The sequence below is a fragment of the Limulus polyphemus genome, unplaced genomic scaffold (assembly GCF_000517525.1).
Source record: "Limulus polyphemus unplaced genomic scaffold, Limulus_polyphemus-2.1.2 Scaffold38, whole genome shotgun sequence".
NCBI lineage: Eukaryota > Metazoa > Arthropoda > Merostomata > Xiphosura > Limulidae > Limulus > Limulus polyphemus.
Window position 1 is genome coordinate 854,270 of NW_013665648.1, and position 24,201 is coordinate 878,470.

A 24,201-nucleotide genomic window follows, 5' to 3' on the forward strand; every position below is an offset into this window, starting at 1 on the left:
AGAAATAGTTGTTTGAAGCTTCATGGTGTTCGTATATATTTATGAATGGCATGGCCAGGTGGTTAGGGCACTTGACTCATTATCTGAGGGTTCGACTCCCTGTCCCACCAAACATGCTCGCCCTTTCAGCCGTAGGGGCATTATAATGTTACAGTCAATCCCACTATTTGGCGATAAAAGAGTAGCCCAAGAGTTGGCGGTGGGTGGTGATGACTAGCTGCCTTCCCTCTAGTCTTTCACTGCTAAATTAGGGACAGTTAGCGCAGATATAGCCCTCGTGTAGCTTTGTGCCAAATTCAAAACAAACAAGCCATAAACAGTATATACATAGAAAATAGGTCCCTACGCCTTTAGTTAAACAAAGCTGTTAAAACAGTTTAACACAGTATTATACGGGTGAGCCTCTTCGGAAATTCCAAACGTAGACTCTAAGAATAATTAGAAATGGAATATGAAGTGCTTCATGTTAAGATTACGTATAGTTAGATATTTTAACAATGACATTGCACGGTAATGATTTTTCTTCTTACACAAACTGAATGTGTTCCATGTGTTTCTTGAAAGTAACCTGAAATTAGTAAATTATTAATACAATTAAACCCATTTCTTAAACTATATTCACACGTACTTGAGATGGTTACATTAAGACGTACTTCGGTTTTATTTGTTTGAAGTGATATATTAATTATTTTACTACTCGTTTTTCAGGAACCTTTCAATATATCTGCATCTCGTGTAACTTTGCGCGAATTTCAAAACAAACAAATTTATGAATGAGGTACAATGTCCAAGAGATTTCTAATTTCTCTTTGATTGTTAATCAAAATTATGTAAAGTTATCACACCATAACATAATATTAAAAGGACAACAAGAGGCCTGTTTGAAATAAAATCTAATCCAACTCTTGTCATATAAGTATTTATCGAGTTTCAAATTTACTGCTTGAAGGGAATTTACCAAAAGTCACATAGGTAGAGTATGTGTCCTGAGAATATAGTGTTATATAATTTGGTATATAATACTTTTATCTCTTAGTTAACCTTCCTCAAACTCAAGTCCTCAGTTTGGTAAGTGAAGTTTAAGTCTTTTCTTTGTAAATACTAATACCCTCCTAAAGTTTAACTTGTAATGCCAAGTAATTCTTATTAAACGTCTTAATAAGTTCTTAAGAGAGGAAGGAGAAATAATAAAGTGAGGGCACTGTTCTTCGTCTTACATGCACATTATTTTGAATTTGAATAAAAGACTATTCTATTGTGTTTTTTGTCAAATCTCTTCTTCGTCTTATATGCACATTATTTTGAGTTTAAATAAAGATTGTTCCATTGTTTTTGTACATTTTTGTCAAATCTCTTTTCTATCTTAAACTCATTCAAAGTAAGAGAACTCAGGATTACTTTATAAGAAATATGAAGCCAATCTATCCCATTGTTCTAAGATTAAGTTAATTTTGCCATAATATACCACAACAGCACAATGTTTGAATGGCTTAAGAAATTGATTAACAAAACCCCCAAGATCCGTGTCTTCCATAGCACTAAATTATAAGAATTCTTATATGTAAATAAATGTGTAGTGTAATATATGAACATACTATGGATTTTATTCCTTCTTATATTAATTTAGTATTATTCTAAATTTATCAGTTATTCCAAGTATGTGCAATTTTCACATAACATTTAGTCAAGAAAATCATGAAGTAAATTTTACTCCAGTTGACTTTGTTCCTTTGTCATTCTATTGAGGTCACGCCCATTCTGTCCATGGGAGGAAATTGCCATAATGCTGCATGTTGTGAAAAATGTACACAGCAGTGTTCTTCAGTGTTAGGTCAGATGGTATCATGAGGTTACAGCCTCCCCTATGTTTAATTGAAAATAATTGTCATGTGGATAGTGCTAGTCACTCTGGATAAATCTGATATTACCTCTGAAGTAAGGAATGTTGAATTTAAACAGTTTGGTAGATGAGTTCAAGTTAGTCATTTCTAGACAGAGAACCGAACTAACAGCAATAACAGTCCATCATCTAAGCAAGTACATACACTGTGTTTGTGTATTCAACTATAATAAGTATTGTGTCCAGTCTCTTTACTTCTTTCTTGTGAACTTGAGTATTAAGAAAAATTCAGTTCTACTCTATAATAAATATCTTGTCAGATCTCTTGTTATTCAGCAAGCCTATTCCAATTTCCTGAGGAATAATCAGTTTTACTCGAATAAACCATAGTACAAATTCCCTGAAAATGCATGGGAGGCCCGAGACACCAACCTGAAATAACTTGCATTGTCAGACAATCAAACCTGCAGTAGCTAGGTTTATTATCTTTTGGGTCTGCTTGTTCAAAATCATATTTAAATGTTTGGCAATAAATGAATAAAAATCTAGTGAAACTTCTTGGTTCTCTGGCAAATTGTCTCAAGAAATCAGACGTATAAATAATTTAATAAACACGTGGTATATTGCCCACTGTACCTGCTATAAGTTTAATTAGATGTTTGTATTTTAACATGACAATTGACTATAAGCGTTGTAGTTGAAATAACTACTAATTTCACCCTTCTATAATCTTTATATGTGTTTGAGAGATATCTTTCATCTGTCACAGGGAGTACAGATATTTTGTTGCCTCTTTTTCTGATTGATCAGCTATAATGTATGTGTATTGGAGATGCAATATTGGTATTATAAGAAGATATTCCTTTTGAGAAAGGCAGTCCATCTCTGATTATGAGCCAAATCATTGACATCCCATCCAGCCAAGTCTTTGAATTTCTTGTTAATATAGTGGAGTTTTGTCATTATGCCTCTGAACTAGTAATAACACATATTCTGATAATATTTAAAACCTTCATTGCATTTTCTATAAATAGTTAATTACATTCATATTGATTAGATATTGCAATATTGTAAATATTATTGTGGTAATCCTTTCTTTTAAGTAAAGGTTACATAGTGATCATAGTGCAACTTACGTTTCATACTATTGAGCAAGTGTTTCTATATAGACTTCAGATATTTAGCCTACTCAATGATATGACAAAAAACCTGCATATGTAAACTACTAGTTTCTTTCTAGGTCTTTCTAATGATATGAAATTTGTAGCATTTGATTAAGAAATTTACTCAAAGTTCTGGACAGACAAATACAAGTGTTTTACTTATATAGATTCAGGATTCAATTATATTACACATCGAACAATACATATACAGTAACAACATTCAAGCCACATTAAGTGATTTAACTACAGATGTACTTTGATACTGTTTATAACCAGGTTTATTAGTTACTAAAATACAGAATATTCTATATCTACATTTACAGTCTTAAAAAACATATTGATACAAGTTGTGCTTCACTTAAAAAGAAAATAGAGCTCTTAGTGTTATGTGCAATATTTTTTAAAGTACAATTTTATTTTTAAATCAAGTCAGAGGCATGTTTAAATGCTTGAAAAAAAGTGTGATTAACTCATTTAAATCATTAGAAATTTGAACCCATATTAAAAACTGTGTTTTATATATAGAAGGGTAATTTCTTCCACTATTGAATTATTTCCTTACTTTTGTTGAACACTTTACACAAGTACTGATAAAATAAATTAATCAGTATTAACTAATATTATAGAACGTTGTTCAGTTCAGTTCTTTTTTTAGCTTTATTATAACACCATTCTGAACTGTTCATTTTCTGAAGTTACTATAAACATGACAAAATACTCTCAACACTCATACATCTGGCCCTGTATATAGTTCCAACTAATCCAGTTTATTGCCTTATACCAATAACACACTTGCAAGGCAATGAATAAAAGCACTTAGTATTCCAAGTAAACTGAAGAAGTTGGTTATTACCTTACAGGTGGCACATAAAACTTTTTATGACAATTAATAAAAAAAAAGTCAACATTCACTTTATAAAAACTTGAAATGTTAGCACATGAAAACATTTAATACAACACTCAATAGCTTCATGCTAGTTTTAACTTAAATTTTGGACAAAGTATAAAACGAAAAATTTGAATATATATAATTTTACTACAGCAGTAGCTCTTAAAATCAATTAAAATCATTTTTGTTTGTCATAACAACAATTTTCGTAGCTAATTTCTATAAATTACACCTCAGGCAATGTTTTCTAATTTTGTGAAGTACTGAAATAGGAAAAAATCTCTTGCTCGTAGCCAGCCAATTTTAATTTCATTTTTCTTCATATTCTTCTTTAACAGTAAATTTTATTCATCTCCAAACTTAATTATATTATAATACAAAGAAAGAATAATTTTCATTAGCATGAGTTAGATGTGTTGACTGGTTACATAGAATTTAGTAAAAATAGTCATGGATAGCTCAGAAGATATAAAAATGTGATAGAACAGAGAATAATTAAAATTGTCAGATCTTTCAGTGTTACAGTAAATACTTTGGACGACATAATATTACAGTGAAAGTAATAATTTGTGTAGTAATGTCAATGTTCTTTAGAAATACAGTAGAAATTAATGTTCTAGCTCATTTATTCCAGTCTCTTGATATCATCTAATAAAATAAGAAACAAACATTATGTCCATGTATGATAGTCTCTGATATCAGTCTTTCCAGTATTAAGGCAAGTATTAAGAAATCATAATGCATGAATAACATTACAAATAATTAAGAGCCACTATTTAATCTCAAAATATTTAACTAAACGTTTTTATAAATGATGTTATGCTGTTGCATGGTTGAAAAATCAAAACATATTTTTTTATAAAATTAATTACATTATGGATGGACAATTCATTACAGTTCTATCAATAGATCTGATCAGCAGGAATTATACAGATCCAAACTGTTTTTTCACAATTTGAGCTCAAAGACAAGTGAAGAAAAATTACAACAAAGTAATTTTAACTATTATATTTATTATTCTTTAGACTAGATTAAAATTTACAATCTTTAAAAAATTGTGAAATGTTTGAAACATTTTAAAATTTCAAAGAAATTCTAATTAACTATAAAATATTACTGTATTCTAGGGCTAAACACTGATAAAATAAATTGCAGTACAGTTTTAACCAATATTTGGCATAATTTTAGTACCTTCGTGCACAGTTTCTTTTCCTGCAGCTTCAAATTCATTATAAAAAATATCACACTTATTCAATAAGGTTTTCTGATATTTTTCCACCTTTTAATGAATAAAATTGCAAATCAATTTACAAACCAAAGATACAGTCACTAAAAATAACTATATAGGCAAACATGTAACAGTTCCTTAACACCAACCACTATTCTGATGTATTCCTGGATGGTTAACCATCTTTTCCACTTGCTAAACCTTCAATACCCTTTCCATTACTAGTAGCCACATCACAAGACATTGCTAAGAATTGTCTACCTAGTTCTTGAAGTCTGTCTTCAGCAGATGTAAGACGTTGCTCAAGAATTGACATTGTCTAAAACAGATTCAGAAAGAATTGGCATAACATGTCAGAAGAAATATTTATTGATGAAAAACGAATATATTTAATGTGTTTTGAGAGCAAGAAAACTATATTAGTCACCTCAAAGATAATAATAACTTACACCCATCCACAAATTATATTTTTCTCAAATAAATGAAATTATAGATAGGTAAACATCTGAAATAATTCCATTTACAAAATATTTATTGATACCAGCACTCACAGAATGTTTTAAAATTTTAAAAATGCAAAATGTCAAAATATGTGATATGCAGATAACACATATCTCACTCTCCTACAGCGTGTATTCATGTTACAAAATTAATTTTTTACTAGAGTTCTTATTTTTAGTGTGGAAAATTTGGTCAAGGTTGTAAGCAAATTCAATCCTAGGTGTTACTTTCTGTAACAGGATTTGGTCAAAGAGGTTATCTACTCTATCATGACTGAACTGTATCTTATATCAATCACTTTCTGTATGTGGGAACTGCCTTCATGTTTACATGGAACAAAGATACCCATGCCTATTTTTGAACTAATTTGAGGTTGGGTAGCTACAGAGAGAATGTAGACTATGAAAGTAATCTATTATAAAGAGTCATTCGAGAGATATTGTAAGAGCCTCTTTGTTTCCGTGTCTTGTGATATCCGTTGAACGTGCTTGTTTTCAATTTACATTGTAAGCTCCACAACAATCCTCTAGTTTTGTCAAATAGTTTTATACATATAATGATAGTTAGTTTCATTCTGATTTTCTAGATTACAATTTAGGTTTTTCTTTCAACTTTTTCAGTTTTTCCTCTATGCTATATTTCTTTCCACTAGACCATTCAGCCATTCTTCCAGTTTTTTTTTTCCTTGCTTCTTTAACATAGTGTTTGTATTCAGCTTCACATCATGTCTTGCCTGTTTCATGTTACTTTCAATAAACCACTATTCTTGTCCTAAATACTAGACTTGCAAACCTCTCATTGTTGCAAAGACCAGGTAACTGTGTTTGGTCCATTCCTACTTTGGAAAACCACACTAACATAAGAAGGGAATATATTAATATAGAGAAGATAACTGCTTTACCTAACAATGTAACGCATTTACACTTACCTGTGTCAGGAGGTCCAACTGTGATACAATATGCTGAAGTGTTTGGTTAAGCTGAGGAGGAATGGAAGTTTTTTCTTCTAATTGTGTTGTAACAGGATCTTCATCCTCTGGGTTCACCCTTACTGTGCCTGTTCCACTATCATTCTGAGGAAAGATAAACCTTTGTAAAACATTTGCGGTAAGTTTTATAGAAAAGTACTTTTGCTATATTTCAGAGGAATGTTTGAATTATATGAAAACAGCTAACACTGTTTAATAAAAGTGTTTCATTTTCAATAAACAACTTTTTATTTCTTCTGATTCATGTTGTTTTAATATGCAGAGTACTGAAAATCCCCTCATATATATTATTTTAAAAATTAGAAAGAAGTTCAATGAAAAATACCTCATTTTCACATCACATAAAAAATATTCTTCAAATAATTTCTCCAATTAAAGGTATTTGGTGACCACAACAACCTATTCTCAAAGAATAGAATGATAAGATGAAAATTGGCACTCATCTGAATTTTCTGGAGCTTTCAACATACTTAAGGAAAAAGAAGAGAGAGATGTATTGAATGTTATAATTTTTGTGGCCAACGTGTTCCCCCCTCTACTACTGTAAAGCTAAGCTTGATCTTTAGATCAAAAGTGAGGTTCTCTGTCTGCTAAAGGTAGAAATAATGAGCTGAATGATTTTTATTCATCTCTAAATAGTGAACTAGAGCAGTATTTCCCAAAGTGGGAGCCACGCCCCCCAGAGGGGGCCACCAAAACATATAAAGCTACCAAGAGTTTCCAGAAATTTGATTTGAAGTAATACATTAAATCATACTGTTATCATACTCAAAAGCATAAACAGTGAAAGTTCAGACAAATAAATTCATAAAATCCATCTGTTTAATTTGATGAATTTGACGTAAGTTTTCTAGTTCAGTGGTTCCCAAGCTCCTTTAGTCTGAGGCTACCTTGATGTAAATGAAAACGTTTGATCCCCCCAACCTATAAAAATGCCTTAAAATGTGATTTATCAATTTATATGAATTATAATTAGACCATTAGCAATTTAATATGCTTGGGTTAAATTTGTAGACTGATGAGCAATTAAATGCACTCTTAATTTTGTGTAAGGCTGTCTTATTTTCATTTTAAAATATGAAGCAATCCTGTAATTTAATTTATTCAGCATCTTTGTTTATGGCCCTCTACTTCATGCATCTAGAAGTCTTCTAATAATCTATTTCAGATTTTTCTTATGTCTACTCAACTAAACAAACTTTTCATATAACTCTTGAAATTATGTTTATATGACTGACCATTTAAGGATCTAGTGCACTGTTAAATATAGTTAAGTATATATCTTTGTATATCTTATTTGTATGTTCTTTCCCATATCATGTCAGTGATAAGTTCTTTTGATGTGTGACTGAAAGATTCTAACGTAACTCTGACTACTGATGCAGCTGCATATTTTTTCCTGTTGTGCTTCCTTCGGAAATAAGAGAAGCCTGGCATGAATATGAGATTCATGGCTTTAAGTATTACTGTTCCTCTTGTACAAGAGTAATAATAAGGAAATGTAGTTGGGAATAACAAAAAGGAAATGTCAAGGGAAGCCACACAGATAGTAAGTAAATTCAACTTGTGAATCAATGAAAATTATCTTCATCCACATGTACTTTTTCAATACAGGCAGATAATATAGTTAAAAAACTTTACTGTCTTGATTCTTATTCATATTGAGACAGTGATGAATTGATGAATGTACAGCAGTAAAGTGTATAATGTCTACAATTTGTGAAAAAGAAACCACTTCTGTAATGAAGTTACTAAAGATCTTCAAGTTTCTGTTACCAAAGTTTTTTGTTTGTTTGTTGTTAAGCACAAAGCTTCACAGTGGGCTATTTGTGCTCTGCTGACCAAGGGTATCAAAACCTGATTTCTTAGTGTTACAAGTTCTCAGACTTACCACTAATCCACCAGGGGACAACAAGGTACAAATTCTGGACTTTAATGTTACATATTAGCATTTTACTAAGTACCAAGTTCTAAAATGTGATCAATACAATTGGAAATAAGCAGATTTATTACCAAGATGTTTTAAAAATACAGCTTTCATCTCAGTCACAGAGCAATGTTACTGGCCACTTTTTATAATACTAAAGTTTAATACTGTGAATAGAAGAGGAATCATTTCTAAATTTAGAACTCACAGTGAATATAGCAGGTCCTATATCTGTAATCTCAGGGTCTGACACAGCCATATCTTTCAGTTTGATCCTGGCATCGACCTTAATATTGTAAAAATAACAAAAGAAATTTAAATACATCTTTTATTTTGGGGTGGTTGCTTAAAAAACAAAAAAACAAATTTACTTTCAGTTATAGGCATTAAATATACTTTTGTATACAAAACACAGCTCTTTTTTTAGAATGAAAAAATACAGGTTCCTCAAAAATATTAAAAATCAATGTCTACTTATCCTTTTACCTATACATAGTTGTTCACCCATTTCCTGGATAAAAAAAATTATCACACTCAATATTTTGAAGGTTACATCACTAGATAGTTTGAAATAGTTCTTAGAAAAGATCCTTCTCTTAGTCAATTTATATGAAAAATATTCGTGAAACAGGTAGAATAATCTTCATATTTTCATTAAATGCCCACAAAAAAATTACTAAAAGCTTCTAGTATAAACCAAAGTATGTACATAGAGAAGGTAAAACAAGCCACTTTGGCTGACTGTGAAATTCTTTTCGTTTTATCAATATTTTGTAGTTATCAAAATTATTTGAGGGAAAAAACAACAACAAAAAAAAACTACTTAAAGTCAAGTTAAGAAAAAAAAAAATAGAAAGCAGAATTTGCCAAAATAGAAATATCTTAAGAAAAATGATATTTTTTTCATAAAAAATAGTAATATTCATTATTTTAACATAAAGAATTATATATTATGTATAACTTCAAAGCTAACAACAAATGGAGATAGTAGTGAAAATATTTAATGTAACCAAAAGCTCATTATCACAAATGAGAGAATTATTAAAGTTTGAACTACATATAATAACTTTTATAATTTTTTTCTTGGTATTTAATATTCTGGTATGATAATTTTAATGTTAAGAACCGACATTTCAATAATCACAAACTACATCAACTGACCTCAGTTGGCCTTCCTAGTTTTTTTGGAATTCTTGGAGATATGTCTTGGATATGTGGTGGAGGTTCTGATACTAAATTAGTTTGCTGCTGAGATTTTGCTACAGAATTTGAATATATGTGGTGGAAGTTAGTTTTCCATACCATGACCTACAAGTGGATTGATGGAAAAGATGCTATTTTGAAAACCAAAAATGTTAATTCTCTTTTCTTGAAATTATATTCTTGAAAAGCACAGATAATTATTACAAATAAAACACTTCACATGAGGAAGTATAAAATGTTATGTGAATTATATTTCACACTACCATCATATCAAATGTTAAAATGTAATGAGAAACTAAAGAATGAGTAAGTTCAAAGAGATAGAACAGCAAACAAGAAGTCTGTGAAGGGTGGATCATGTCAAGAAATATTATTAACAATTAATGACAAATCTACTTGGATATTGTTAACTGGATACAATTAACAATATTACACAAAGTTTCTTTCAAAATTTACATTACAGTAAAAGCACTTTTAATATTAAATACAAATAAGCTTGACTTAAAAATAAATCAATTGGTAATTGGGATACTATGATTCTATGCCCTAAAATAGTGTGATCCAATTAAACAAATTACTTTAATGATCTTTAAATAGTTTTAAATTGTTTACATTATGTATATCTACATTTAAAAAAGAAGGCAGCAAGTAGAGAAATCCTTTTGAGTCAGCTAATTTAACAACATGGTGTATAGTTCTGCTTTGGGAAGCAAAGAACCAATTTTTCTTTAGAGTCAGTGCTGAGGATTTGAAAAGGATTCTAAATCAACAATAATTTGTAATGAAAAGTGAATGAAATTTCCATGTTATTAATTGGCCCTATGGAAAGAGAAACCAGGTAATTTTTCATAGAGAAATAACTGAAAACAAAGCACTGTTTATTCATGATAAGGTAATATGCAATTTAAGGAAGATGTAGTAAATACATGCATTTATTCATTAATAAATTATTTATTAATGAAATATCAATAGCTAATTGATTAATGATAGAATCAGTTTGGGTACACAAGTATTCCTCAGAGCATAGATCAACTAATTTTGACAGTTCAATTTGCTAATGTCCAAAATGATTGTATTTAAACAGCTTTTTTATTTTAAATTTTGCACAACTTTCACATGAGTAGCTCACAGACATGATGTAAGAATGTTATCGTTTTACTCTAAGTTACACAATGGGGTACCTGCACTCTGTACGCTGCAGGGAATTGAACCCCCAATTTTAGCATTATCAGTTCTTTAACTTACCACTTACCCAATGTGGGACAATGTTGGAAAGACTTGTTCAAATAATTATCTTGTTGTACAGATTAGGAAGTGGTAACATGCATTGGAAACCAATCAGAAATCCTGAGACTACAAACAATGGTCAAAAATTTCATTTATCTGCTTGAATTTGGGCTGCAAACAGTTTATGGAATGAGGCTAGGAATGCATTTATATATTTGTTTAAAGTTGGAATGAAGTTAAAATATCAACTCAATTTTTACAACAAAACATGGTCAAGCCATATTCTGAGTATAAACAGCTGTTATTCTGATGAATAGAAACATTTAATCAATGTGCATGCATCTTCCTTATGGACCTTATCAGTTTACATACTTCATATTCTTCTAGTGTTTCTGCACTGTTTATTCCTACCTTCTTTTTGGTTTGATTGAGGCAAAGAAGGATTTGGGCATGTAATTTTAAAGTGAAAGAGACTTTATTTTCTTCAAAATACAAAGAATTGTCCATAGTTTAATGACAATGCATAGTCTACTTTATTGTAATAAATGAATTGAGATATAGTTGAAGTTAAATTTTAGTGTTACATGTAACAATAAAACTAGTTTTTGTAAGTTATATTCTTTTTTAATATTAGTTTCATTAATAGTATTGATAAAATGTTTAATATTTATAATTTTATTATATAATTTATCTTTATGCTAATTTTGCATTACTTTAGCATAAAGATTGGTAGCTAATTTAAATCTCCAAAGCTGTGAACATAGTAAGATAGTTATTGGTTTGTTTTAGTTATTCGTACAAAGCTACACAAAGATAGTGCAAGGAGTGTGATTTTTGTGATAATGAGATGTGAACCATGGACTCTAAGATTCACAGGCCAACATGCTAACCGAAAAGCTATACGTGGTCCGATATTACTAAGATTATGGCCAAAAATACCACTAACAATGAAAGTACTCAGATGATGAATCAATGCATACTAATAATTTAAGGTTTTTGTTTTATGACTTTGCATACACCTAGTTAGAGTGGTATCAGAGTTCCCACCCTTGGTTAAAAATTCTTTTCCAGGATATTCAGTCATGATTTATGACATTTTATAGATTTGTACCACACATCATATTTACTCCATCCTCATGCCTTTGCAGTTTGTTTTTTATTTTTATCTAATAAATCACATTTTAATTAAGTCAGTTGTTCAATGATATGATTAACAGTTATTAAATCAGATAACACATTTCATGGTAACAGTTTTCCATGACTTTTCCAGGCCTGGAAATTAACTTTGAAATTTTTCACGTTTTTCAGGATGCATGGGAACAGTGAGTTTGTTAAATTAGCTATAGTAATTACTGGGTTAATTTTCAATTTCTTTATGTCGGATGGGAGATGTTTTAAAAAACATACCGTAGCTTGAAGATCAGATGCACTGGATTGTATTGACAAATGAAGTTGAGGATTCTTGTGCCAAACTTTAATGCGCATTCTGTTCTGTTTATTCATCTACACTAAATGTTACTTACAATGAACTCATTTCTGTTTTCTCTCACTCTAAGGATTTGGTTATATTGCAAACGCAAATATTTTGACTTTACTGCGAATAGCCAAAACATCATCTCACTCTAGAAACAGGCAAGAGCAACCCATTAAAGTCAAAAGTTTTCCGTGTATATCTTATGGGTTTATATCTTTCCAGTCAAATTCAGGTAAAACATAAGTGCATAATCAGTATTTAACATTATATATATATATATATAAAATTGCATTTTGACATTATTTTCCAATAGAAATTTCAAACTTCTAATAATGCATTCTTTCTGAAGTCAACTTCAGAAATAAGTGTGGGAAAACTAACTGCAAGTAAAATTAAAAAATAGGTAAATTAGTAAAAAATTGACTTTACTAGTCTTAAAATATTTTTGGAAGTATTTTTTAAGAAAACATCTTAATGCTAATTACTAAAACATTCAATGTTAACTAAATGCACCAATCTGAAAACAAATAATACAAGAAATACATGCAATAACAATGAAAAACTAACTTTGGATCTTCTATGATACAAAAACTTTCATCAATATAATGTATAAAATTATTAAAACATTTATGTTATTGGAACTTATGATTCTTTACAAAATGTAGTCCTCTTAATGTTCTAGATAGTTAGATCTGAGGTGATAAACAAGTATCTATCTATCTATATATATATATACAAATACACAATAGAGAAAAATTGAATCAATGGTCTGTGTCCCATTTACCTGCTCATCTGCTCCACAAGAAGCAAAGTAATCTCCATTTCTTGAAAAGGCAACTCCACATACAGAACCCTGATTGAAAAAATATACAGGCCATTTGTAGATAACATTAGCAGCAGTAAGATGTCAAAAGTTTAGCTTACAAGTCACCTCTAATACAATGTACTACTAATATCACTAAGCAGTACTACACAGGTCATCTTTAGACATAACATATAATATCAATTGTTCAAGCAAAAATCATCAATTCAGGGAAAAACAAAACAGACAATTGTAACTTAACATTTAAAAATACAAATTGACCAATATACAGTGAAATAACAATTAACAAATTATTTTTTCAGACCCAAGTAAGAAAAGAGAGTAAAAAAAACATCATCTGTAAATCACATTACAGGCAACCATTATAAAAAACATGAAATTAAACCACATTTGGGAAGATTTGTGGGTCAATGTCAGAAAAACAGTGTTAAAACTTTATGTTGACCATTAGGTCTTGTTGCTGAAGCCACACTTCTATTGCACTGTTAGACATGATGAAAAATTAAGGAAGAATTTTAGAAGCCTCAACTGAGAGTACAGAAAAAAATTGTGATTTTTGGTTGTTGTTAAGCACAAAGCTACACAAAGGACTACCTGTGCTCTGCCCACCATGATTATCAAAAAATGATTTTTACCATTATAAACCGACAGACTTATCACTGAGTCATTAGGAGTTATAATTTTTTGAAATAATACTTACCCCTGAGTCACTATCTAAGGTTTTTTGAAAACTTGTCAGAGTTTCTTTTGTTACTTATAATTTTTTTTTAATATTTAAGTCTAACAAAGCACTCATCCATAAGAGCAGGATAGTATAAGAACATAATGTTTGTGTATAAGTGTATATAACTCAATAAAAAACATTATCAAATATTTCCTGTATTTCTTTCAGTTTTATATTAACATAAGGTAAACATTATGCTCTACATCAGGATTAATACTGCAAGAAAACTACTTCATTGGATGAAAAACGTGACAAATTCAAAATTGAAGTCTTAATATTTATATTTATAATTTCTAATGACAGGCAGAAAAGGTTTAAGTTAATACATTAACCCTTTAAGTTCAGGTGTGGTAAATAAACACACTATGTATCTTGCTTGAGAGACGGGTGAGGCATATAAATGCATATTCCTATTTATTAAAAACAGGTGCAGCTTTAAAACCACTATGGCTCCACTCTCTTTCTTTGGCTTGCTTTCATTGGTTAATGCATTTTAAAGCCATAATTTGATTGGATAAGCACCTTTACGATATTAGATACCATCCAATGAACCATCTAGCTACCTCTACATCATCACATGCTAGCAAATGAAATATCTATTTATAGAAGGCTGTATTTATTGTAAAACAATTAGTTGTATTTGAATTAGATAAATTTTTTTCAGTTATTTGTTCATCATGGATGAGCTGTCTCTGTCATTCTCATTCACACATACCAAAATATGCCTTTTTAGCCCTCAATTAATGCGTAAAATTATAGATGAATGGAGTGATGAAGAAGAATTGTCTGACTTGAGTGACATTCCTTTAGATAGCAATAATATTTCAAGTGATGAAAGTGAGCCTGAGGCATGTTCAGATAATAATGATACTGGTAATATTACATGGAAGAATGGGGATGATTATGTGCTTTGTGACTATTCATTCTCTAACGATAATTCAGGAATTTGCGATTCATTTCCTGTTCAAGAGAATGCACCCGTTATTGAATATTTTCTAGCCTATTTCGATAGTGAACTTATGAAAAAGATTGTAGACAATACTAATATGTATCGTGAATTTTGTGTACAAAATTATGATGTACATCAAAAGGCAAAAAAAGCCAGCATTGGAGTGTGACAACAATTGATGAAATGTACTCTTTTTTTTTTGGCAATTATTTTACTAATGCCTCATGTGAAAAAAAAGAACAATAAAAGAGTACTGATCAAAAGATGCCATGATTGCTACAGATTTTTTTGGAAAATACATGACCAGAGACAGGTTCCTTGAACTACTTACGTACATTTATTTTGCTGATAATGAGCTTCTTGATGAAAGTCATAGATTGTTGAAGATATGGGAAGTGATTACTATTTTGAAGGAAAAGGTTTCTGCTTTTTTCTGCCCATTCCAAAAAAATTGTAATTGATGAATCCCTAATGTTATTGAAGGAGAGATTGATATTCAAGCAATACATACCGTCAAAGTGTCTTAGATTCGGAATACAAATCCAAGTTCTCTGAGATTGTGAAACAGGAATTATTTTATACAGGTACTGCTAAAAAAGATCCTCATGGGGGCTTCAGGTGCCATTGTGAAGAAACTGATACAGAAATATGAATGGAAAGGCCACCTGTTGTATATTGATAATTGGTACTCTAGTCCTGGTCCATCTTTATACACATAGAACTCAATGGTTTTTCAGACACCATTCTCCGTATTTGAGTATTGTATCATGGAAAGAATACATGTACATAGAAGTTGTTAAGAACAACACGTATAGCTGAGAATAGTTGTACTTTACTTACTTTTGCAATTCAAGAATTGAGCCATACATACTATAATGGCCATTCATACAATAATCTCTGATGTTATAAATTGCATGTTTGAAAAACAGGTAAAATACACATTTACTAATTTCAGAAAAATAATTCACATAAAAAATATCTTAAGGTCGCATACATATGAACTACATTTCTGTCGTCTCCAAATGTACACTTGTTCACTCTTAACCTGTGTTGTAATAACACATGTATATACGAAAAAAGACACACAAACTATGTTCCACTTGATACAAATATTTAAAAACACTCAGCACCTGATGTCCATGCAATGTATAAAAGGGTCGGCCTTCCAGCAAGTCTAACACTTTTAGAGTTGAGTCACTGGAACCTGTTAAAAGATAGTTTCCTGATGGATGGAAAGACAAGCTGTTGACTCCAGAACTGTGGGCTAAAACAAATTAAGAAAGCATCTTAGGAACAAAAAAATTGCTTATGAAAAATATTTTAAATATAAATAGACATATATAATGAAACTATTGCATCTTTTCCATAAGGATTACAGATCTAGACAAAAATATGCTACTTTCTTCAAGATAATTCAATGTATATCCTGAATGATTTTCAATGATCTTGATCAGTAGCTCTATTAGTCTAATTCTGTATATTCATCAAGACGTTACTCCATATTTCTCTTTTCACATATGATATTCTGTTAGATGAGCGTGAATTAAAAATAACCAAATCACTTGTTTATTGGCATCATGTTTTAATTCAAATATTACTTCAAAACAAGAATTAAAAGCACAAGTTTTGAGGGTTTTTTTTTATAGTTTAATTTCTTTTAGTTAACTTAAACTGCTGTATTGTAGCACAATCCTTTTGGGTAGAAAGTTTATTGTGGAACTCTGTACATGTATCTTATAGATTTTGTCTTTTGAAAGACCAGTTGAATTAAATAACTAGATGATAAAGCTGCTAATATTTAAAATCTAAAACAGGATGTAAACAAATAAGTTAGATTTTTTTATCATTGTATGGACATACATTATATATTAAAGCAGATGTAAGTGTAGATAAATAAATCACTGATATGGATTACAGTTCTAAGTAATAATTAGTGTTGGGAATTGATTATAAAATTATGATGATTGTTTAAGCATAACCAACAATAATCACTCATGAATCAATTACTGGTTTTAATGTAGCTATTAATTAAAGTGCTACTTAACTAATGATTTTGATGTATATTATTGAACATCTTAATTAGGGAGAGTATTATTAATAAGTCTGGCTTTTGCCACTATGGTATTCAGCATTATGATAGTATGATCTTGATTCTATGTTGGCACACTCACTAATTAGCCAATTGCAGGTGATAATGTATATGAAGACAAGGGGGGGTATGAAACTGCCCCCCCCCCTTTTGCTGCTACAAATGCCTCCAAATTGAATAGAATGTAAAGCTTTATTTGTGATAATAAATTAATCATCACAGCATTAACCAAGCACTTGGTTAGGACCAGAAAACTACTATTTTTTTTGTGTAATGGAAGACTGCACACACCATTAATAATAAGATGTGTGAAATCAATGAAATTTTTTATTTCTTTCAGTAGAAAATCAACTGAGATATTATTCACCAAGAAATCTATGCTGCAATTATTTCATGGAATTATCCAGGCTTTTTTTCAATGGAGAACTTAAGAAATCTCCTGATGAGCTGAAAAATAAAATTGTTAGTATTATAATAACTGATTTAAGTCAGTAGTAAAGAGCTATTACCTTGATAATGTTGTAAGAGTTTCTTAATACGGACATCCCACACTTTGACAGTACTGTCTTGAGCTGCTGCTGCCACACAAGTTCCACTTGGATGAAACGCTACGCAATTTATGTTCCTGTAAAAAATAAAGTTTAAGGATATTACAAGTAACTCATGGGTTTAATACTCTGATTAACCCTAGCAATAAAACTTCACAAAATATATTATTACTACCTAAGTATCAAATATGGATCTTTGAAAACTATAAAAAGTTTCACAATGCCAAAAACAATAACCAAACACTAGTGATGTACGAGTTTTGTTTTTGTACTTAAATATTTTTTGATAATGTTAATTTTTTTCTTACCATATGACTAATTTTGAAAATGGGAACTTCATTCTAACCAAAACAGTGCATGTTTTAATAAAACCAAAACCAGTAAATGTCACAACTCTAGGACCCCCCCCCAAAAAAAAAAACAGGTTTGTTCAGTGAAAGTTGCTCATTGATTAATTGTCAAACTGATTACTCAACTACATTCAACTAATCAATTATTCTCATTTTCAGTTTAATTTGGTGTTTTTTAAAAACTTCTTCAAAGTACTTTTCATTTAATATGATAACATCTTTAGGTACAACGATTTAGGATTAATTACTTTTTAATCCTAAACTGTTGTACTTAAAAATGTATCATATATGCAACATAGTATGAAACCTGTAACAAGCTGAGAGTATGGTTAATACTCTTCCATGGGTTTCTTCTTAGAAAATTTTACAAGACAACTCTACTAAAACTAAATACATTAATTTTTCATTAAAAGTAATTGTCCTTAGATTTAATGTGATAAAACTAGTAGAGATTCTTGGAACAGAATGTTATAGATAATATATAATTCAGTAAAAACAAATTCATTTCAATCCTAGAAAAACAAAGACAGTACAACATTTGCTATATGACAAGGCTAAACAATCTCTTTGTAAAGAACAAAATTATTCATGAGATGGAAACTAAAATCATGGTAATATCAAAAAATATTTTAATTAAAAATGTTTCAGAGTTTTTCTGATTCCATCATCAACATGAATAGCTAACAAAAATAACTAACAGCTTCTTATAAGTATAAAAATACATCACATGCTTTTAGCAAGGAGATGTTGATACCAAACAGAAGTTTAAAAAAAACACTTTAAAATTATTAACATGTTTATATTTTACATCGTAGAAACACATGAGCATGTTGAGAAATCAATAAATCAAACAACTCAAAGCTTACTTTACTTGGCAGTGTTTAAGTAGCTTGTAAGGATAGCCAGACTTTTGCTTTCCCTTTTCAGTGCTTTCAATCTAGCTAGAACTTGTCATAATTAAACAGTAGACACGTTTGTTTGAGTAGGTTAAAACTTAATGGTTACATATTGTTACACTGTTTCTAGTCTATGGTTTAGTAATGTTTGACAAACACAATCAAATGAGCAGGTTATTAAGCAAGTAATTTTTTTGAAAGAGTAAAGAATAATGAACATTAATTTGCTATAACATATTTATTAAAGCAATTTTGCTCAAAGTAACACTGGTGAGGTTGTTGCTTGGAAAAAGTAAGCAATGTAAGGAGTGTTGCAAAATAAATCACACTTTTTTCCCAGAGAGCATAAAAAAATAAAATAAGATTTTAATTCAATCAAAAAGTAATTCCAAGTATCAATATTGCTTGATTGGACCACCATTGTTCTCACGCATGAGGTTTAATCGATTTGCAAAAGATTTCAACAATGCAACAAATATGTCTGTTTTTGTGGCTGTCTCTGTGAGCACATCAGTGAGAACACGAATCAGGGTTTCACATTTGTGTCTCTCGCATTCAGGCAAAGTTTCTAACATTTCTTCTGTGCATTGTTGAACGAAAGCTCCGGCATTTTCAGTGGGATTTAAATCTGGAGAGTTCCCAATCCACATTCCACCACTTTTCCAAATTCAACAATTCTGAAACTTTTGAGGCATTAATTTAATTTTTCAAATCTGGCATTGCGATTTGTCAATTGGAAGACTTGAATTCTCGAAGCATGTCTGTGATTAGTTTCTGAGCATCTCAAAGGCAGCATATGCGACACGAACCTGAGTTCTAGTGAGCACCATGATTTAAAAGTTTTTGCAAAAAATGAAATTTGAAGAGTCAAACACCCAAGAGTACGTTGAAATAACGTTTTCTCACGAGTGATGATATTCGCGGTCCTACTAAGTTCGTCATTACTTTGGGGAAAAAAAGTGTGATTTATTCTGCAACACCCCTTATTAAGTTAAAGCTACACTATCATCTATCCAAAACAAGGTAAACACAAACAATGTGACTGTTTATGCAGATATATATTCTAATTATTTGGGTAATTGGAATAATAAAAAATTAAAATGTAATTTAAACTAATAATTAGAAATTAAAATAGCAATATTTTGATTACTTGGATAGTTGGAATAATGGGAAACATTAATTTCAATTAGTTAATTATTTTTAAGAATTCTGACACTAATCAATTTAGATGAACAAACTTGAATTAATAAAAAATAGTGAACAATTACAATGGAAACATTTCAATTAATAGGACGGTCAGAATAAGCAAAAACATTTATTTCAATTAGATGATTATTTTCATTACACTAATCAATGTTCAGAGGTAATCTATTAAATTAGATAATTGAGTTAATCACCCAGAAATACTTGGCATCACATTTTTATTCTCAGGACCTAAAAACATTTTTACTTGTGCAAATATAGAGAGCATTACTTTCAGTAACATCAGTTTTCACAAGCCCAGCTAGACCAATGTTAGGAAATGTTATGAATATAAGCATTACTTGTCATTATAAGTTTTGCTCATTATACATACATCTTTGCATTCTTTCATGATATGAGATCGGTTGTCCAGTGCAAGCAAAGTTAGATGGCTTCAAACCTCTTTCACTATGAAAAACTATAAAAGTGTTGTGTGTATAAACAAATTGAAAAACAACAACAACAAAAACTGTATAGTTCAAGACCACAATACTTTCTACATAAACCCTACTAACACAAGGATTTGTTAAAAAAATGTTACTGATTGTATTGTCTATCTGCCTACATTAAATATAAAAAAATATTGATACTAATGAAATATACAGTGTATCATGGAGAAAATACTCACAAGGAAATATCTTAAAATTGAAATATGTTCCAAGACAACTGAAGTACATAAGTAGCACAATATTACTATGAAATGTTTTATTCATTGATCTGTTTGTTTTGTCGCATAGTTCAAATAGAACTTTAACCACTCTAAAATCTAACAGTAAAACTAAGTTGAAGACATTATTGACTTCACAAAAATCATTAACAATTAATTACTAATTAATTATAGTTGATTCAACAGGTAAAACATTGAAATATATACAGATCAGTAAAATTCAGTTTCATAAATCTTTTTGAATTAATGTTTGTTTTTTGGTGATGCACAATACACATGGTCTACCTCAGTAATTAATGTGTGAATTGATAGATTATATAATACTGCAACATACTGTATTTCAAAGTTTTTTATTCAATATTCTTGCCTATTAGTTTCAAATGCCCGGGACTTGTACAAATTCTAACTTAAATGACTATGATCTACTTTAATTTAACTTCTTCATTATCTAGTTAAATTTATGGAAATCACATTGTTGATCTAAGTTGTTTATTTGGGATACCACACTAGAATTAAAGTTTTGACTGGCAAGAGAAGTATTATCTAAGAGACTGTATATTAAATCAAAGTTCGTGTTTCTACATTATAGAGCTACAAATCTATATAGTCTATAGTTTTGATTATTTCAATTTGTAGTTTGTACAACAAATAAGAGCTATAAAGGGTTAGATTAGAACTGGCCATCACAAAGCAAGCAGTTTACAAACAATAATTATATTTAAAGAAAACATTTTATGTGGTAATCTAACTTTTATACATCAAAAACATTAGTATGGCAATGATGTTAATTTTCAGATAGCATCTGCTATAATATTTAAGTACAAAAACAAAACTCGTATATCACTAGTGTTTGGTTATTGTTTTTGGTGATATCATGTTGACTATCCAATAAAAATCTAAACTTTGTTAAATGACTTTACAAAGCATCTTTTAACAGACTTTCCAAGACTTTTCTCACAACTGATGTAAGACTAATGGGTCTATAATTACTGTGACAATTTTTATCACCTCCCTTGAAAAGAGGAGTTACATTAGGTAACTTCCAATCCTCTGGCACCTGCTCACTATTCAAGGACTGACAAAAAAATAGTTATAAGTGTCTCACATATCCAATTTTTAACCTTCAAAACCCTTGGGAAAAACTGACTCAGGAGCCTTATTGTTTTTTAAACTTCTCAATTTTTTCTTAACTAGCTCAGAATAATGCAGTCATCTTGTTTGATCTCGTTTCCATTTATCAATTATTCAAGATGTGAAATACTGCTTAAATCTTCGTTAGTATGATTGCTTTGAAGCAGTTACTTACTGCAATATTTTTTCCAACTTTTAAATTCCTTAAAAAGTAAAATATGCTTTCACTTACCCTCCTTGTTCTGGGAATGTATGCACACACTGTTTACTATTTGTGTCCCAAATTCTCACAGTTCGGTCATCTCCACCAGACACAATTAGTCGGCCATCACAAGAAAACCTAAAAGTAAAATAGCTTTTTATGGCTTATCTAACCAGAAATGACAACTTAGTGTACTGATCAAACACAATTTGTCAGTGTAAGTACATGCCAAAATTGTACAATATATACACTATAAGTATATCAAATTTCATAAAATCTGGATTGATTATTAACATACATGGCATAAGCTCATTTTATAGCAGGGTGTGAAATTAAATGTTTATTTTGAGTGCAACCCAGGCACAGTAATCAAAAATTGTAGGTGCCAGAAGAGATTTTTTAGTGGTGAAAAAATTTACCCTCAAAAATTGTAAGGGTCTAATTATTACTAAGTTAATTTTGTTTTGCTTTCTAAATATATAACACATTCCGAACATTATCTTCTGTTTTTAGTTTGTTGTTGTTTTTTTTGTCTGGAAGGTTTCGTACATAAATACACCATGTGGTTGAAATATAGAACTTACTAGGCTAACCCAACCTACACATAGATCTAGATTTGGATCTAAATGGCCATGAGCATAAACATTTTTGTAATGGTTTCTATTGTTGAGTAGGCTTCAGTAAAAAGAATAATACAAAGTCCAGTCCATTTAATAATAAATTTTATTACTTGAATTTCAAATTTAATAAGTTAGTTTTAGTCTAATGTTCACTGATGCTGCTACAGAAATTTCACTTATTTGTTAATTTCTCTCACATGTAAATTACTTTATTTATTCATTTAAACACAAGCTTAATATTCACAAAACTGAAATAAATGACTAACTGGTTCTAGTAATTAAGCTAAAACTGTCAAATGTTGACAAAGAATATTCAGAAGATACTGTGTGATTAAGTTCGAGTAAAGCAAATGTAATCAGAAGTAGTCTGGTTTAACTTTGATTATTAAGTGACCACTACTAATAAAATAGAATACAATTTGGCAAAATTAACATAAGACTATTTCAGCACATTTTAATTGTACTTATATTAATGAATACATTATTACTGAATCAACAGAATTATCCTTCACTGTCTAACAACTACTATATCATGTGCCCAATATTCATGCAGTAATTGTCAACCTATTAGCATACTAAAAGAGCATGCAGCCTGGTTGTAGGCAAAAGTACTGATTCATGTGCAATTCCTAAGCCACAGTAAGAGATTATGACATACTTGCATGATATTCTGAAAGTAATTTCATTCACAAGCCACATACAAAGAACAATTGTGTATATTAATGATAGAATTTAGTGTTAACTACATACATATGATGCAACTGTATTTCTTCAGGCTTTACATAAAAACATATGACATAACAAAGCCTGATTTAGAACTTCAAATCCTAAAAGGCAACATACATGTATTGGGAGCAAATAAGATGGATTTGTTTGCTTGTTTGAAGTTAAGCACAAAGCTACACAATGGGCTATCTGTGCTCTGCCAAACATGGGTATTGAAACCTAGTTTCTAGTGTTTTAAGTCCACAGACATACCACCGTGCCACTTTGATTTTATGCATATAAATTCCTTCTTTTCTATATTTGTAAAAATAAAGAAAACCCCTTTCTTTTGTTCTTTCAAACCCTGAACATTCCTCCAACAACTGTTGAGGCTACACAACTCTACATGTCATTGTACCATACATTGATCAGTAAGAACCAAAACATCCAACGTTTTTTGTATTTTTTACTAAGCAAATTTTTAAATAACAGCTGTTTAGCTGAATGAACTTGGCATGGTGATGTTTTCTCAAACTCAAGTATAGATGTTGGCTTTGTCCTTTTCTAGCCTTGTTCATTAGGATCCTTGTGTTATATAAAAACAACAATGTAAATTAATCTTACTGTTGGCTTAAATCACTTCTATGCCACAGTTTAGATCATTAGGTACCAAGACCTATAACTTCTAAAGATGTGTTTTATGTTTTGTAATGAAAGAACCTTTGACTCTGAAAGAACATAAAATCAAATCTGGGATTTTTTTAATTTTTTAAATTAATCTTACTGTTGGCTTAAATCACTTCTATGCCACAGTT

At 30.1% G+C, this 24,201-nt stretch overlaps 1 protein-coding gene across 2 annotated transcripts in view; it reads right to left on the bottom strand.

The window, feature by feature from the left end:
* Positions 1–5,012: 5,012 nt before the first annotated feature.
* Positions 5,013–24,201, bottom strand: part of LOC106461294 (POC1 centriolar protein homolog A-like) — a 28,609-nt gene continuing 9,420 nt past the window's right edge. For both annotated transcript variants that reach the window (XM_022388537.1, XM_013921113.2), the window contains 8 exons: positions 22,092–22,199; positions 17,535–17,650; positions 16,067–16,200; positions 13,225–13,293; positions 9,698–9,844; positions 8,745–8,822; positions 6,550–6,693; positions 5,013–5,439 (listed from right to left, as the gene is read on the bottom strand). In XM_022388537.1, the coding sequence (XP_022244245.1) occupies positions 5,296–5,439; positions 6,550–6,693; positions 8,745–8,822; positions 9,698–9,844; positions 13,225–13,293; positions 16,067–16,200; positions 17,535–17,650; positions 22,092–22,199 (940 nt within the window). In that variant the 3' untranslated portion in view covers positions 5,013–5,295. The remainder of the gene's footprint in view (positions 5,440–6,549; positions 6,694–8,744; positions 8,823–9,697; positions 9,845–13,224; positions 13,294–16,066; positions 16,201–17,534; positions 17,651–22,091; positions 22,200–24,201) is intronic.